At 34.3% G+C, this 17,961-nt stretch overlaps 1 protein-coding gene across 4 annotated transcripts in view; it reads left to right on the top strand.

Annotated features, from left to right (window-relative positions):
• Positions 1 to 17,221, top strand: part of LOC118194112 (uncharacterized) — a 36,660-nt gene extending 19,439 nt beyond the window's left edge. For 2 of the 4 annotated variants that reach the window (XM_085807678.1, XM_085807681.1), the window contains 3 exons: positions 10,304 to 10,562; positions 12,797 to 12,939; positions 15,416 to 17,221. Coding sequence is in view for 1 of the 4 variants with exons in the window: in XM_085807681.1 (XP_085663807.1) it covers positions 10,304 to 10,311 (8 nt within the window). In the remaining 3 variants the exon portion in view is untranslated. Of the gene's footprint in view, positions 1 to 10,303; positions 10,563 to 10,768; positions 10,951 to 12,796; positions 12,940 to 15,415 lie in introns of all 4 variants that reach the window. The other 2 variants (XM_085807679.1, XM_085807680.1) reach the window with 2 other exon arrangements.
• The last annotated feature ends 740 nt before the right edge of the window (positions 17,222 to 17,961 follow it).

The raw sequence follows: 17,961 nt of genomic DNA, 5'->3' as shown, positions 1-17,961 counted from the left end.
TAAGCCAAACCGTGTAAAATTTGAATATGTTGCCAAGTAAGAGTAGCTGAGTAAAACTGCAATATGCCAATTAGTGGCGCTGCTTTCGGAATACGTCATCTGCGAGGAGAGAAAAAGTCCATGTTTGAGAGCAAACCCACATATTTCACTGTGATAGTGACATCAGAAATCTGAGATAGCCAATTCGTAACAATGACCTCCAGGCATCATTTGCCTGCAGAACTATGATGGAGAGCCATTGGGAGACTAGAGGCAGGATGAAGTCAAACAGAAGTGGCCAGATGGCTAAATGTGACTCCTTCTGTGGTTCGTAGACTTTGGAGGTGATTTCAAACCACAGATTCAGCCTCTAGGAGTTTCAGCCAAGGACGGCCAACTGCTACGACGAGCACCCATGACCGATATTTGACATTATGTGCATGTAGGAATAGAACCGCTACCCTGACGCTTCTTAGATCCTCCCTTGCTGCAGCCACCGGAAGGTTGGTGTCAACGTCAACTGTGCATAGAAGGCTTCACGAAGGTGGTCTGTATGCGAGACGACCAGCCATTTGCGCGCCGCTCACGTCACACCATAGAAGGGACCGTTTGCAGTAAGCATGACAACATGTCCACTGGACGCTTGATTAGTGGAGGGCTGTTCTCTTTATGGATGAGTCCAAGTTTAGTCTAGAAAGCGATAGTAGGCATTATTTGATATGGAGAGAACCTGGAACCCGTTATCCGTTAAAGAGATGCATGCGGAAAAGGCAATGTTTGTGTTTATGGTGGCATCTCTTTGGGTGGATGCACAGACCTCCATGTCTTTCCAATGGAAAACGTTAATGCTCCGGTTTATAGAGATGACATCCTTGATGCTTATGTGCGCCCATGTGCCGGGGCAATAGGTGATGCTTTTCTGTTACAAGACAATAACTCAAGACCACATAGAGCTCGCATTGTAGATGATTATCTTCAACAGAAAACAATTATGCGCATGGAGTGGCCAGCGCAATCCCCGGACTTGAATCCTATCGATCAGGTTTGAGATGATTTAGAGAGACGTCTAGCTGCTCTCAGTCTGCCCCCTCAGACCCTTGCAACAGCTTTGCAAGAGCAATGGCTCTCGCTTCCTGTGGAACTGACAGACCGCATAATTGAAAGCATCACGCTTCACTGTATGTGCTGTATTGCTTCTAGAGGCAACCATATTCCCTATTGAAGGTGCTTTTCCTATAGCAAACTGACACCTTCGATTTGTTCATTTTATACATGTGCTAATTTCTATACTACCATAATAGTCTGGTAATTTATTTTTATGTTATTTGATACCTTACTATGTGTTGTATATTGTGGGTAAGTTTCATAAAATTCTACATGTAACCTTTTCGGTAATCGTGATTTTTCCTTAATTTATAATTACCAGTTTAATAAGTGGTCACCATTGCCTCCTATGAAGGGAAGACAATTACAACCATGCCTGCTCCGTATTTGAACTGGGACCCATCGCTACAGCAGTCAGGGTCACTGACCACTATACTGCCTGGGCGGCTGGAATGGAGAATATAATACTCAACAAAAAGAAGCAGATGTTCTATACATGTGATTTTTATCCCAACTGAGATTCCTGTATGTCACTTTCAAACACCTGTTGGCTAGGGGTTCACACCATAGTCAATAATAGTAGACTGGTTGTATTGATGTTGGCTGGGATTATACTTTTGGCCCTTGAGTGGTTGTGAGTAGGGGGCAGGACCAGAGCTATTCATTAACTACTTGGTGTTATCTCTGTGGGTCTTAAATTAAGTTGTTCGGTATCTCCCTAAATTCTAAAATTTTGCTGCCCAGTGCCTCTCCTATCCTAAAATTTTGCCATCTCTAATTTTTGCTGCTAAATTCTCCTTTAGATTCTAACATTTGCTGCCTCTATATTCTGCCACCTGGTGTGGCTGCATCAATTTTAGCGCTGTTTCTGTTGGGGGTTAACATTCTTCTATCTGACATTCAATAAGCAAAGCTGCAGTGTTACCATGTCTACATATCATCGTACTAGAATTAAACTAACGATATAAAATCCGGACTTTTGTGAAGTCCAGAGCTGCCGAAGCCCCAACAGTCTTTGTATGATAGTTCCAACTCTACTAAAAAACTATGGATTTATGTGCTGAAGCAGAATTATGTTGAAAACCTACAAACTGATAAATCCTTCAGTAAGACATTGTCTTTTAAGAAGTCATACTAGAGACTATATTTTACATACTGATACTTATTTTACATACATACTTATATTTTAAATTTAATTAATGTTTAGTAAACCATAAAAATGAATGGACCTATTAGAGTTTTTCTCCATAACCCACATGAAATAGTTACTTATTATAAAAATCATAAATGAATGAATGGATACTCATTAGCAAATCACAAAGAAATAACATTAGATGTCCTCAAGAGTAAATAAAAACAACCCCAAATTATTCTAGTCTGTTTTTAACTGACTTTTTGAGGACTGCAAAATTCTTAGAAATTGTGATATTTCATATTAAATATGTTGGTCAGTTTTTGTTGTATGGAAATCAAACTTTTTGTATCTTATGATTTATAATAAGTATATCTTTTTTTCTATACATAAATATAGGGAACACAGGAATGCATAACAAATTGAGTCCATAATTTTTTCAAATTCATTGTTAAAAATTTAAAATGCATGAATATTTGCAATACTTAAAACATTTGTTTTAAAATTGAAAGTATACACTGCTGGACAGTTGTTAAGGGTGGACAACACTTTTACCTATAGCAACCACAAATAAAGCAAAATATGAAAAATTAAAATAAATGCAGCATGCAATAAAAAAATTTTATATATGCAAAATTTTCATTTTCTTGCCAATTTCTAGCATAATACTGATGAAAAATTTAATAGATTTGATGCATTTGGGCAATTATACCAAATGCCAATTCTACCAAGTTTTGTAAAAAAATTTAATTTATGAGCTTGAAAGTTTTGGCATGTCTTCACAACATTACTTAATTGATTTTACATCTGGACATGTCAATGGAAAGATCGAAAAAGAAAGAAGAATAACAGATGTTGCCAGAGAGTTCAACACCACACACAGAGTTGTTTCACAGGCGTGAAAAACCATTTAAAAAAATAGGAATGTGTAGGTCACTATCATGGAAAAAAGTCGTGGTAAATCTACGATGCATGCAGGAAACAGGTGCATTGTCCTATCAGCAAAAAGGAACCAATGCACCATAGCTTGGCCGGGGAAAAATGGGTTTCTTACCGTCACAGGTTGGTGGATCATTCAAAAACTAGCCACAGGTTTGAGAGAAGACCTGTATGAGCATAGGACTAATTGTGTATGTCCTATTAATCCAGACAGCATCCTGCCATTCATTTGCAAAGGTGTTGCAAGCTTTGCAGTTGGACCCAACAGGGCTGGACTAGTGTACTATTCTCATATGCAAATAGGTTCAATCCGTCGTCATCAGATTGTCGATCCATCTGATCTGGCTTGAGAGTGTTACTGCTTATTGTCCAGAAAATAGCCATGAAAGGAACCATTACTTTAGATAAAATGTCATGGTATAGGCCAACATGATCAATAGCCGTGCATCTCTACATGTGGCTGCAAATGGGACTGTGACCGGTCAGTGATACATTGATGAAGCTCTACTGCCTAACATTTATATGGTGCTTCCTTTGATAAATTTTTTTACGGATGACAACAAATAATTTCTAAAACACTTGTTGTTCAGAATTCTCTAGCCAGCTAGAATATTCGGTACCTGGCCAACATGTTCTTTACATCTAAACCCCATTGAAAATGTTTGGGATGCTCTAGGTAGGTGACCTGCTGGTCGAAAATATCCTCCCATGACAAGACCACCCTCATCCATGTATTCACAGGGAAGTGAGACCAATTGCCTCAACAGCTGCTGGATAATGTGGAAAGCATGACATGACATGTGGAAAATTGCATCACATGCCGTGCCGAACATATCCTGCACTGACACATTTCTCAAAGGTGTCTGTTGGTATTCATGTACATTTCTCTATTTCTGTGTGCAAAGCATCAAAATAACACTTTTTTACTTTTGGATGCTTCATGACCTTCTCTATTTTTCTGAGCAATAACGTCCTTTATTCTAATGTCGAAACAGTATGACAACAATATTTTATCCTGATTAACCCCCACCCCTACTTAATGTTCTAATGTGTTGCAATTATCAGTCCTTAGCTGTTCTTCAACAGTTATGTCTATTACCAACTGTTGTGAAAACAAAAGCCAGGTAAGTTATTGTGTAAGGATGGTGTACATTGGTTTATAGTTAAAATTTATTCTGTGTGCTATTAAAGCATTTATGATTTATTTCCAATAATGGCTTTGTTTTTGGAGCAATTTTTTTTCAAAACCATTCATTGATTATCTTTTTTACATTAAAATTTGTTATTTTCATTTGCTATATATATTATAGGCTTTATAGAGATGGTAGTATTGCCACTATTACCATTACCACTATTTTTATCCTACATCATTACTTTCCTTGAATCCATATTATTTGCTTGTTCTTGATTTGACTGAATTCAGCGTTTTTTTAGAAAAATCCTTAGTTTGCGGGACAGACCATATGGAATTAAATTTTGTAGCAAACACCTAAATACAAATTACAGCTGCTGCCATGTTTGTGTCCTAGTTACAACTGATCTGTTTCTTTTCTAAATGAGTAAGGTCATGCCAGTTAAATTTGATTAATTAGTGTTTCAAACCTCTTGATGGGAGTAATTTGCCACTGAATATATTAAATTACTGTGATAAGTCCTATTCACTTTAGAGTTCAAGGAATCAAGTATGAATTTAAGACTGTGAATTGTTAACAGGTTCTTATCAGTGTATGTCCTATTATCTGGACTGCACTTTACCACCCATTTGCAATGGTGTCGCAAGCTTCGCAGTTGAACCTAACAGAACTGGACTAGCATACCATTCTCAATGCGAATAGGTTCAGTCTGTCATCAGATGGTAGGTTCATCTGATCTGGGTTGAGAGCAGCACCTCTGATTATCCATAAAATAGCCAGGAAAGGAACCATTACCGCACTTACAATATCAGGGTATGAGCCAACATGATCAATAACCGTATATCCCTATATGTGGCTGCAAATGGGACTGGGACTGGCCAGTGATACGTTTCTAGGGTGCTTGATAAATTTCTTTTCATAAATGAGAACGTACAATGTCACAAAACACTTGCTGTTCGGAATTCTCTAACCAGCTAGAATATTCAGTGCCTGGTATGGCCAATACGTTCTTCACATCTAAACCCCCACTGAAAATGTTTGAGGTGCTCTTGGTAGGTGATGTGTTGGTCAAAAGTATCCTCCCATGAACAACACCCTCATCCATGTATTGCCAAAGGAGTCAGGTCAATGGCCTCAACAGCTGCTGGAAAATGTAGTGGAAAGCACAACACAACATGTGGAAAATTGCATCACCCTCCATGTTGGACATATCCTGTACTGACACCTTTCTCCAAGTTGTTTGCTGTCATTTATATACATTTTTCTATTTCTCTGTGTGTAGCATCAAAAGAACAGTTATTACTTATGGATGTTTCAAAGCCTTCTGCATTTTCCTAAGGAATAATGTCCTTTGGTCCAATGTCCAAATAGTGTGAAAACAATATTTTATCTTGATTAACCCCCACCCCTGCTTAATGTTCTACTACATTGCAATGATCCATTCTTAGCAGTTGTCCAACAGTTGCATCCTTAGCAGTTGTCTATGAACAACCTGTTGTGAAAAGTCAGGTATAATATTATTATGTGGAGAGGGTATATATTGGTTTATAGTTGAAACTTATTCTGTGAGCTATTAAAGCATTTATATTTTATTTCCATAAATGTCTTTGTTTTTGGAACATTTTCTTTGTTCCAAAGCTGTTCTTTGATTTTTTTGTTTTTAACGTTAAAATCGTTATCATCATTTGCTCTATATCTTATAGGCTTTAAACAAATGGTAGTATTGCCACTATTATCAATACCGCTATTTTTATCCTACATCATTACTTCCCTTGGATCCATGTTATCTGCTTTCTCTTGATTTGACTGCATTTAGCATTTTCTTAAAAAAATCCTTCGTTTGCTGGACATACTCTGTGAAATTAAATTTTGCAGCAAAAACCTAAATGCAAATTACAGGTATTGCTTCCATGTTTGTATGTCAGCTGCAACCGATCTGTTTCTTCTCTAAAATGAGTAAACTTATGCCAAATAAATCTGATTAATTAGTTTTTCAAACCGCTTGATGAGTGTAATTTGCCACTGAATGTATTAAATTACTCTGATAAGTCAGATTGATTTTTGAATTCAAAGAGTGAAGTATGAATTGTTAAGAGGTTTTTAATAATCATTTAAAGGTTATATTGATTGTTAACAGTAGGTAGTAGTATTAACCAAATTAAAAGTACACGAGGTCTAGGCTTATGAAAAATTCACGTGTAGACGATTAATGGCTCCGGATAGCTCAGTTAATAAGAATGTTTGTCCTGAAAGGGAAGGCATATAGTCAGACTGCTGTCAGGGCCCAGACTTTTAAAATTTATGTGAATATATACTATTTAGTAGCTATGAGTATTCTGTTTATAAGTATTCTGTTTAATGAATTAAATTTATATTTGGTGAAAATTCCCAGACTGGAAATACCCTGGCCCTCTTCAGGTAGGTGGCTTTAGTCAGGCTCTTTAGCGTAGAACAGAAAAGTGGGCTTCTGTTGAAAAAAGACTGCATACCAGGCTTTGGTTTTGTTAATCAAAAAGTGGAATCATCTGCCATGCAACAAATGAGAAATTTAATGTCTCTGCGAAATCAAATATCGGAGATGAAAGAATATTCTAATTAAATTATGTTTAAATAATATTTTCTTTAAATAATTATAAGATGTGTTATAATAGTTCCACATTAAATAGTTGTACTTAGTACTTTTCCTAAATAACTGCATTTGAGTAATTTTTTTTTTATTTTGACATTTAATGTGCATTGATTGGATTTTTCAGCTGTATAATATTAAGATGTCTTTTTTCCCTATTTTGTTAGGATTTACTACTTTGATAAAGTGTATAAAAAGCCATTCTATGTTTATAAAAGGTGCTGTCAGATTAGAATGCTTAAAGAAATTTATTTATTCAAACTTATACTCTTCTTCCACTGCTAAATATATTGCATCCTCTGTCAGTCCCTGCCCCTGTGGATTATGTCAGGGGACTGATTATCCAGGCTCGGAGTTGGGCATGGGGCTAACTACCCCACCCTGTTAAAAAATTTCCGGTTCTGAGATCTCAAGGTCTAAATCATGGACGGATACCGCCCAGATGGCATGGAATCACAACAGCCTTCATATTGGCACTTGGAATGTGCATGCACTCTATGAGGGATCACTTCAAAATATGGTTGACATGTTTGAGAATTTTAAATTGGGGATTTTGGCCATTCAGGAGATGAGATGGCTTGGTCAAGGAATTTTGTATAAAAGATGCAGTGTTTTATATAGTTGTGAAGATAAGCAGCACTGCGTTGGAGTAGGATTCGTAGTAACTGGGAAATTTCGAGACAGAGCCATCGACTACAGTTCTATAAACAATTCTGTAATTGAATCAGCTATCTATTATCAGCATATATGCACCTACTGAGGACAAATGTGAAAATAATACGGATGATTTTTTATGATAAACTTGAAGACTTTTATGACAAATGTCCCTCAAATGATATAAAACTGATTATTGGTTACTTTAATGCAAAGATTAGCATGAGATTAGTTGGGAACTTTGGGTAATTACAGTTTACATGAGGAAAGTAGTACTCTGTGGAAGTGGCCTAAGACTTAATGATTTTGCAAATGCAAATGATTTATTATAGGAGATGCCTTCTTTGAACGTAGAAATGTACATAAAGTCACATGGTGCTTCCCAGATGGAAAAACACTAAATCAGATTAATCATTTCCTGGTGGATCTAAGACACAATAAGTGCTTTTTGGATGTCCGCAATTATCGTGGAGCCAATGTTGACTCCAATCTCTTTCTGGTGGTTTCCAGGCTGAGAGAAAGGATAAGTTTTTTCCCCTCTCATTGGCTATTCCTAAGGCCAGAAGTAGTAATGGTGATCATTTTATTGTGGAGGCACCTAATAGACGGCCACCGTTACCTCCTATGAAGGAACAGACAATTTTGCATCCATGCCCTCTCCGGAATTCGAACCCGGGCCCTTCGGTATCGCAGTGAGTCTCCCCTAACCACTATATTGTCTGGGCGGCAGAGGAAGGATAAGTAAGACCTTTTGGATTAGGGAGCAAAGGGATGGAGTCTTGGATGTTGACTCATTATACAAATCTGTGACAATGAATGATTATACAAATAAATTAAAAGAAAGGCTACTGAAATGGAATGATTTACGGAATGGTGGTTTTCCTGGAAACAGATTGAAAAAATAATTAAGGATACCGAAAGGGAAGTTATACCAGAACTGAAAAGGAATAAACGACATGGATGGTATGATTGTGATTGTGCAAAAATTACTGAAGAGAAAAACAAAGCTTATAAACTTATGATTCAAAAACACTATATTAGAAGAGAAGAGGAAAATTATAAAGTGATGAGAAGAAAAGAAAAAAAATAGTGTTTCATATGAAAAATAAAGCATATATGGAGGAACAGTCAAATGAGATAGAAAAATTAAAAACACAATAGGAATCGAGAAAGTTTTACTAGAAAATCAGCGCTCTATTTCGCTTTGTCTTTCCCAGGAGTATTATTTGTAGAACAAGTAATGGCGAGCTTACAAGTGATCGAGTTGAAGTGCTAAAAAGATGGAGAGAGTTCTTTAGAGATGTTCTCTGTGGAAGTGATCTTCCAAGGGAGGAAGCTGATCTAACTATCGACCTGAATGTTGTTGAAAGTGATCGAACTCTGGAACTGATATACCATCCTTATATGAAGTGAGGAAGTTATACCAGCTATTGAAAATCTGAATAACAACATGGCTGCAGACCCAGATGGTATTAAGGCAGAACTTATTAATATTTACCTACCTGAACTGATTGATGCTATTCATAAGATTATATTTAATGACTCAGGAGCAGGTGCCCATTGAATGGGAAGAGGTCTCCATTTGTACCATTTTTTAAAAAAGGAGACAAACCAAATGTTGCAACTATCGAGGTATCACCCTCTTAAATGTGGCATTTAAAATCTAAAATCTTCTCCCATATTTTATATAATAGGTTATTATTGTATGCACAGTTATTGGTAGCTACCAGTGTGGATTTCAAGCTGGAAAATCTACTATTCACCAAATTCATTCTGTTAGACAAATTTGGGAAAAAACTATTGAACATAATATTGATACCTTTCATCTTTTTTTATAGACTTTAAAACTGCTTATGATAGCATATACAGTGAAAAGCTTTTTGAAGCTATGGTGGAATTTGGATTTCCTAGAAAGTTGATTGATCTGTCTAGAATGACATTAAAGAGATTAAACTTGGTATCATGGTTTAAAGAATTTTTTAGCGTCTAAATTATTAAATTTCAAGACAAAAATAAATCTTTTTAAAACTCTTATTAGATCTATCATATTGTGTGGTAGTGAATGTTGGCCATTATCAGAAACAGATGAAGAAGGACTTCTAATTTTTGAAAGAAAAATACTGCAAAAATATATGGCCCAATTAAAAGAAAATAATAGTTGGAGAACCTTGTTTAACCATCAAATATATAGAAGATACAAACAACCTAATATTGTACGAGTCATCAAAACTTATCGTATCAGGTGGTTTGGACATATTTTTAGATGTGACAGCTTGAATCAACTTAAAAAGGTGACCTTTGCCAATGTAGAGGGTATGAGGAAAAGAGGAAGACTTTGCACAAGATAAGGCAGATCTTAGGACTCTAAGAATCAATCATTGTCCGACTGTAGTGACTAATTGGATCCGTTGGAGGGGGCTTGTTGAGATGGCCTTGGCCTGTGATAGGCTGTAGTGTAACTAAAGAAGAAGATGAGGAAGTTGGCTAATGGCTCCTCATAGCTTAATTGATAAGAGCATTTGTCCAGAAAGGGAAGGCATAGTTTCAAACTGTTGTTAGGGCCTAGACGTTTAAAATTTATGTGAATATATAGTGTTTAGTATATAGGAAAAATATTCTGTTTAAGGAATTAAATTTATTTTTGGTGAGTGAAGAAGTATTAAACTCACAAAATACATTGATACTTGTTTCCTAACTTTATAATATGATAATTATAAGATTTTACTTTCGATTTAGGCTTATGAATCATAAAGCCAGTATATATTCTGGTGAGAGAAATGAGGTCTGTGAAAAATTCCCTGTCTGTAGATATCCTGGCTCTCTTAAGGCAGGTCAACATGATTAACGTAGAACAGAAAAGTGGGCTTCTCTTGAAAAAAGACTACATACCAAGCTTCGATTTTGTTGATCAAAAAGTGGAATCGTCCACCATGCAACAAATGAGAAATTTAATGTCTCAGTGAAATTATATATCAGAGATGAAAGAATATGCTAAGTAAGTTATGTTTAAATAATATTTTCTTTAAATAATTATAAAGTGTGTTATAATAATTGCACATTAAATAGTTGTCTTTAGTACTTTTCGGAAATTACAGCCTGCCTTTAATTTTTTTTTATCTTGATGAGTTGTATTTTATTTTAATATGCATTTATAGGATTTTCAGCAGTATAATAATAAGATACTTTTTTCCTATTTGTTAGGATTTACTACTTTGATAAAGTCTATAAAAATCCATTGTTTGTTTGAAAAAGGTGCTGTCTGATTAGAACGCTTGAAGAATTTTATTTATTCAACCTCATAGTGTTCTTCCACTGCTGGATATTACGTTCCATCTCCTGTCAGATCGAAGTTTGGAACAGATTCAGAACACCATCTGTTTTATGTATCTTTTCTGACATGTTATATAATTTCAGATTTTTAAATCTCATTATTTGTGCTTATAAAAAAAAAGGTGTATTCACAAACAGAAAATGCTAAGTTAGGTCATTATAATGCACTGTTAAACTATTGAAGACAGTTCACCCTTTGTTTCAGTAGTGGCTAACCATGAGTTCAGTTTATGAATCCTCCATGTCATTATTTTTCCCATTGCATTTTCTCCTGTTAATAACTCAGCTTTGAGTTTGATTTTTTCCACTTCAAAACACAGTGTAATTATCATTCATTTCTTGAATTTTGTACTTGATATTTTAAGGCTTAGACCTCATTCTCAAATATAGAAATTCAAAATACCATATACTATGTATATATATCTGTAGGTATAAATATATATGTATAATTTAAATTACATAAATAAATCTTCCGTTTATGAACAAGGAAAATTTCTTAAGCATTAAAAGTATATAAAAAATACAATAAAAATCAAAAGAATTCAATAAATTTCCTCAAAGAAATTGTGTGGAATTAAAAAGGACAACCTGTTAGGAAGATTTTTGTAAAATAAGCCAGTGGCCAAAATTAGGAAGAAATTTTAGCTAAAGAGCTAGAAGACTAAAAAAATGTAATAAATTAAAAGTTCCGAGTCTGAATATTTAGAAGGCTCTTTTCGAAGTTCTCAAGTAATTTGAAGCTAATAAGAACATAGAATAATAAGCAATTTGGTACATGTAAAATGTTAACATGTATTTATTCTTGTAAAAGTTTCATTCACTTATATTTTATTTATTAGTAATGGTGAGCAGGATACTTTTAAGTCTTTATTTATTTACACCTTTTAAGCAGTTAATGGAAGCAATAATACCTTCTTTCTGTTGAAACAGGCTTAATAAAATTAAAGAAAAAGAATTAATTTGAAAACTGTGGCCATATATTTCTAAGTTTCTGAATATCATCTTGTTTCAGGAAAATGCCGTCTATTGTAGGTTCATTCTGTGTAAATAGTATACACCTTTCATGTGAGAATTGATATGCTGATTTTGGATTAAATATATAATGCAGATGAAATATAGTGAAGTAGTGATATATATTGCAGATACATATATATGCTGAATTGAAGAGTTTGAAAATCGTAGGGCACTTTAGTCTGTGTGCTATGCAAACAATTTGGTTTTATGCAATTAACTGTAGTATGAAATCGAAAGTAATGGTTTGCTTTTATGTGAATGTATACTAATGAATAGTGACTTATCTGAGTAAAATGTAAACAATATGATGTCTTTACTTAAAAGTATCGATTGAAAATTGATGAAATGTTAAGGAAAAGATTTCTATAAAGAGATGAAAGTATTTGTATTTATGTAAATTTTTTTAGTTGCATTAATATGCAAGCAATACACAAAAACCAATTATTCTACTTATTTAGAAGTATGCAGTGTTTAAATAATTAGCTCTAAAGTCGACGTAATTAGCAGTACAAAATATATAAGTGTAACTATGCTTGGGTTTAAGCTTTGTTTTGCAAGTTTTTGATGTTCCATACTGCTGTCGAATTTTTCAGGACGTTTGTATAATCAAACCTTCATATATTATAAATTTGTTTTGTGGTTATCTGTATGTAGGGATTTTAGCTGGTACAATAATTTTTGAATATATACAGTCACATGTACTTTTTCAGACACATCTGGAGTTCAGGGTTGGCCAGCCTCCCTCGCAAAGTGTATAAAACTTAGACACATATTCTAAACTGCATGCCTCATTATTTGTTTTTAATTTGCTGAAAATTTTGTGTATTCTTAAAAGACCATACATTTAGCATCTTTCTTCCCCATCCCTCCCCCTTTTTTAATCAGATCTGGTTATTGCAAGAGGTCACAGTCTCGACGAAGGTCAAGATTCCCAGTTTACTATTATTCCAGAAATTACAGTCGATATGAACAGTGGAATTATAGTGGAAGTGGATGAAAACAGTCTCTTCATTTCCTGTTGAATTTAGGTAATGAGAATCATGTATAGTTAGTATTTGAACAATTGATTTATTTTACATCTCATGATTCAAAGTAAATGAAATTTCCTTTGCCCTCTATGTCTTTGGAATTACACAAATTTATTTATAATTTTTAAACTTTTGTGACTTGTTACATTTTGCATTAAATTGCTCCTTTTTTTTTAAATTTAAAACAGAATGACAAATTTCATATTTTGAACGTTTGAAAATTCTGTTAGTACAAGCTAGCATTTAACTTTTGATTATACTATATTAATATAATGAAAACCTTGTACAGAAATTCAAGCCTGAAAAGGTTATTATTGATAAAAAAAGGAGTTGAAATCAGTAAACCAGCCAATCATTTGATTAGTTTTATTTCCAAGATAGCTGAAAAATATTTCATTTTTAGTGTAACAACAGAGTAACTACCTTGTAACCATTTAATTAATCCACATTGTGTCTGTTATTAGTTTTTTAAAAATTACCTTTTTTAGGAATGGTATTGGAGGTATAAATGCAATAATATATGTTACTTAATATGAATGCATTAATTATTAAATATGTATATATTAAGTTAAAAAAGAAATATACCAAATTTTGATGCATTGAAATTAAAACATGAAATAACAGACAAACATGAGCAAGGCATAAAAGACGTGGCAATGCAGTACTATTGCAGGACTTTTATAATATATATGATTTTTCTGAAGCACAAGAACTCAATAAAGGCTATATCTCAAGCTATATCTTTTGAAATTATTTCAAAACTTCCTAAGTCTGTCCTTAAAATGATGGTAGAATTTGCTATTATTGTCGTTGACAGAGAAGCAGCTTGCCTGAAATACTGTGACAGAAATTATACTTTGCAAGAAGGCATGAATCATTTACACAGATTTGCTGCTGCAGAGCCCAGGTGCTTCAGCTTAGGAATCTTTGCAGGAGCAGTTCAAAGCCAGTCAGGCGCAGTTTGAGAATTTCTGAGAAAGGACTCGCATTCATTCTGTTCTTAGGCATGATGAGGCAGTGAGCTGTGATTGTAAGGCAGTTGAGCAATTTGTAAAAAACTTTGCTGAATTTTTAAAAACCAAAGGATACATCCCCCAACAAATGTTCAGCTGTGACAAGACAGGACTCTTCTGGAAGCAGATGCCAAGCAAAACTTACATAGTGGCTGTAGGAAAGATGCCAGGTCAGAAGCCCATGAAAGATTCGTTGACATTTACACTGCTTGCAAATGTGAGTGAAGATTGCAAGCTCAAGCTGCTGTTGTATACCACTCAGGAAACCCCAGAGCTTTCAAGATGCATAAAGCTTTAAAAAAGAAGCTACAGGTTATATTGAGGGCAAACCAAAAGGTATGGGTCACTGGGAAATTTTTTGTGGAATGGATCAATGTGGTCTTTGGTACTGCTGTTAAGAAATACCTCAAGGTCAGTGACTTATCCATGCAAGCCCTTCTCTTTCTTGACAATGCTCCTTGACACCCTTCAAACCTTGAAGAAGACATATTTTAGCTGTTCAGCTTTAAAAAGATCCTTTCATACAGCTTCTGGACCAACAGGTCATGTCTACGTTTTGCGAAACACATATTTCAGCACTGCTCTCAGGTCATGGAAAATACAAACCTCACCATTCAAGAGTTGTGCCCTCAAAAGCAAACTCTTGTGCAGTGATAGTAAGTTAATGTCATTATCTGCCATCAAGATTATAATGAGGTTTGAGATTATGCTGTTTGTATGAAGTGAGAGCCAACTCCTTTTAAACTTAAATTTTAAATGCTTTGAAAATTAAAGTTTTACAGACATTACAGCAGAGTACAACGCTTCAATCTGCAACTTTGCATTGCTGCATTTCCAAAATGTGAATATGCAGACTAGAATCGCATCTAGTCGGCGATGGAATGCATTGGATGCAGATATCTGTTGGGTATACGGTTGATAGTTTATCTTATCTTTGTGAATCAAATGTACTAATTAATTGATTTCGTACTAATTAATTGATGCACTAAAACTTTCTAATTGAAAATTTTGCTCTCTTTTCATTTTCGATTTACATTGCCTAATATCAAAATTTCACCACTAGGGGCGCTTCTGCCGTTCACATTAGGTCGGGTGTAGTCACTTTATCAGCTCTGAATTCTGTTAACAAGTTTTCAAGAGAAAACTGAAATAGTATGGGTGTAAATGGTGAGTCCCACCAGTGGCTAAGAGGTTTAGTCTCCTGAGTGCTGGCAGTTCAACCTGGGGTTAAACCCAAGTGAACTGACTAACTACGGTTTTCATGGTTTTCTCCATTTGTAACATGAATGCAAGCCAGTTCCCCTCAGAAAGTCTTCCCCTTAAGCAGATAGGCACATGTGCATTGCCTTATTCAAATAACTTAACCTGAGCATGATCAGTAAAGGAGAATTCACTGAACTTTTAAAATAAATGTGTATTTATTTTAATTTGAATGTCATCTGATTTTCCTTTTTCTTCCTTAGATCTGATAAAATGAAGGATGAGAAAGAAGCTTGTTATTACTGTTTGTATGTAGACATAAAGAAGGAAATTCTTAGCATCAGTTTTAAAAATTTGACTGCATTTCATTACATCACTTGCATAGCTGTAGCTTTCTCCATTTGCAAGAATTTTTAGGTCAAAGGGACTGTCCTATACACCCTGTATATATATATATATTGCATTGTTTTTTAATTTATTCATTAAAATGTTCTTTTGGTAATTGTTTTCACAAGTCTTATTTAATAACAAAATATACTACTTTTGGATGCAGGTTAAATACAAATTTTCATGACAATGTTACTTGAATTAAAAAGAAAATTAGATACCATATGTAAGCTGGAAATACATGCTAATAAGATAACTGCATATTTGAAACAAACCGGTAAAGTAATTATTATGTCTTTAATATAGTATTCTTTCCATAGTAAGTTATAATTTTGACCATTGTCAGTTTCTTTTGCATCCATCTTAGTGGAGAAGTACAAAACAAATTTTATTGGTAGAAAAGTTACCAATGAACCTTTTCATGGTTTCACTTTGTATATATAACCACCTTGAAAAATGACCAGTATTTCAGAGAGTGTCAGTAAGCATCATTCCTAACAATAATTTTCTTGAAGACTACTTCTTAACCTGACAGATCATCAAGTAATTCCCAACCACAAGAAACATTAAAATTTTGTTATCAGCCAAAATGTTTCCGAGTGCCGAGAAAATTGAAAATGTCTTCAGCAGAAAGGTTATTTTTACGGGCAAGAAAGATTTTTGCTTTTCTGAGATGTAAATTTTAACCTTATCTTTGTGTAGTATAATCTATCTAATTGGCTCATTTGTGACACAATATGGAACTTTAAATGTTTTATGATATTCCTTAATTGTTTAAATGAAATTTTGCATTTCTTGTGTCTGCAGATTGATGTGATAGGTTGGTCAGAACTATTACTGTATATGGTAAAGGGTTATGATCACCAAGAATATTATAATGTTGATGAGATGGGTCTTTGTTATTGGCTCAATACCCACTAAATGATTGACATTCTAATGTTTAAAGGCACATGTTGCCAAAATAATGGGGCTATGTACCATTATTTTAGTGGGGTACTAAAATCATTATGATCAAATGTTTAAAGTGTGACTGTGTCTGAGGGTGTAATGATATGTAAATCAATAATCCTGCACAACTAGAGTAATTTTTTATTAGCTCTGAATTCTGTTAACAAGTTTTCAACAGAAAACTGAAATAGTATGGGTGTTAATGGTGAGTCCCACCAGTGGCTAAGAGGTTTAGTCTCCTGAGTGCTGGCAGTTCAACCTGGGGTTAAACCCAAGTGAACTGACTAACTACGGTTTTCATGGTTTTCTCCATTTGTAACATGAATGCAAGCCAGTTCCTCTCAGAAAGTCCTCCCCTTAAGCAGATAGGCACATGTGCATTGCCTTATTCAAATAACTTAACCTGAGCAGGATCAGTAAAGGAGAATTCACTGAACTTTTAAAATAAATGTGTATTTATTTTAATTTGAATGTCATCAGATTTTCCTTTTTCTTCCTTAGATCTGATAAAATGAAGGATGAGAAATAAGCTTGTTATTACTGTTTGTATGTAGACATAAAGAAGGAAATTCTTAGCATCAGTTTTAAAAATTTGACTGCATTTCATTGTAGTTTGTTACTGAAAATTGCAAACTGTAAAACTCTGTAGACATATTATTACAACTTATGTGTAACCACTGGTCTCTGTAAACATTTCTATAGTAATAAATATGTTGTGATCTTAAGAGCTTAAATTTGTTTATTTAATTATTTTTTATTTTAATGGCAACCAGTAAGGTATCAAGGGGAAACCTACTGAAAATTGAATAATTTTCATACTGTATGTACTGTGTTACTTAGACAGTTTGCAGCAATTTGAGTTGCTCCAGGCTCCATGACATATGTCAATTAATTAGTAATATTAGCTATAGTCCAGAAGAGTACATAAATAGCATAAAAGCAAGGTTCTACAATGAAATATTTGGAATTGGTTTACTAGGACCATATCTTAGAAATAGAATAAATAAAAGCAGATTTTTACTAGCAATAACAAACCACTTTTTGAAATGCAAGGAACTAGTTCTCTTTGACAGGCTTCTGAAAAAGCTGTGGCAGACTCATTTCTAAATAAATTTGTTTGAGAATACTGAGCTCCACTAAAGGTAAATTTCAAAAAGTGTTTAACAATTCATCTATCAAATATTTGAGAGTGTTTGCAGTCAACCACAATTTAATATTGGAGAGCGAGTAAACAGAAATGCAATTAAATGTATCCCAATTTACATAAAAAGTTATCACTTGCTCTGGGATTGCTGGGTCAATGAACTCGCCTACTGTAATGAAGTTTTTAAAGAAATCTTTCCATTTTGATCGAACAACTAACTTTATTAGTCAATCTTACTGAATAACTGAAAAACATTTTAAGTGTGTGCTTCTTCAAGCACAGATATTTTATAGTTTTGTATTGATGTTTTGTGGTTTCTATACATTTCTT

Source organism: Stegodyphus dumicola, chromosome X1 (assembly GCF_044657685.1).
Source record: "Stegodyphus dumicola isolate Sdum_Otavi_A_Nest chromosome X1, ASM4465768v1".
NCBI classification, from domain to species: domain Eukaryota; kingdom Metazoa; phylum Arthropoda; class Arachnida; order Araneae; family Eresidae; genus Stegodyphus; species Stegodyphus dumicola.
Note: the sequence above shows the minus strand (reverse complement) of the source record. Positions and strands in the feature narration are given on the sequence as shown.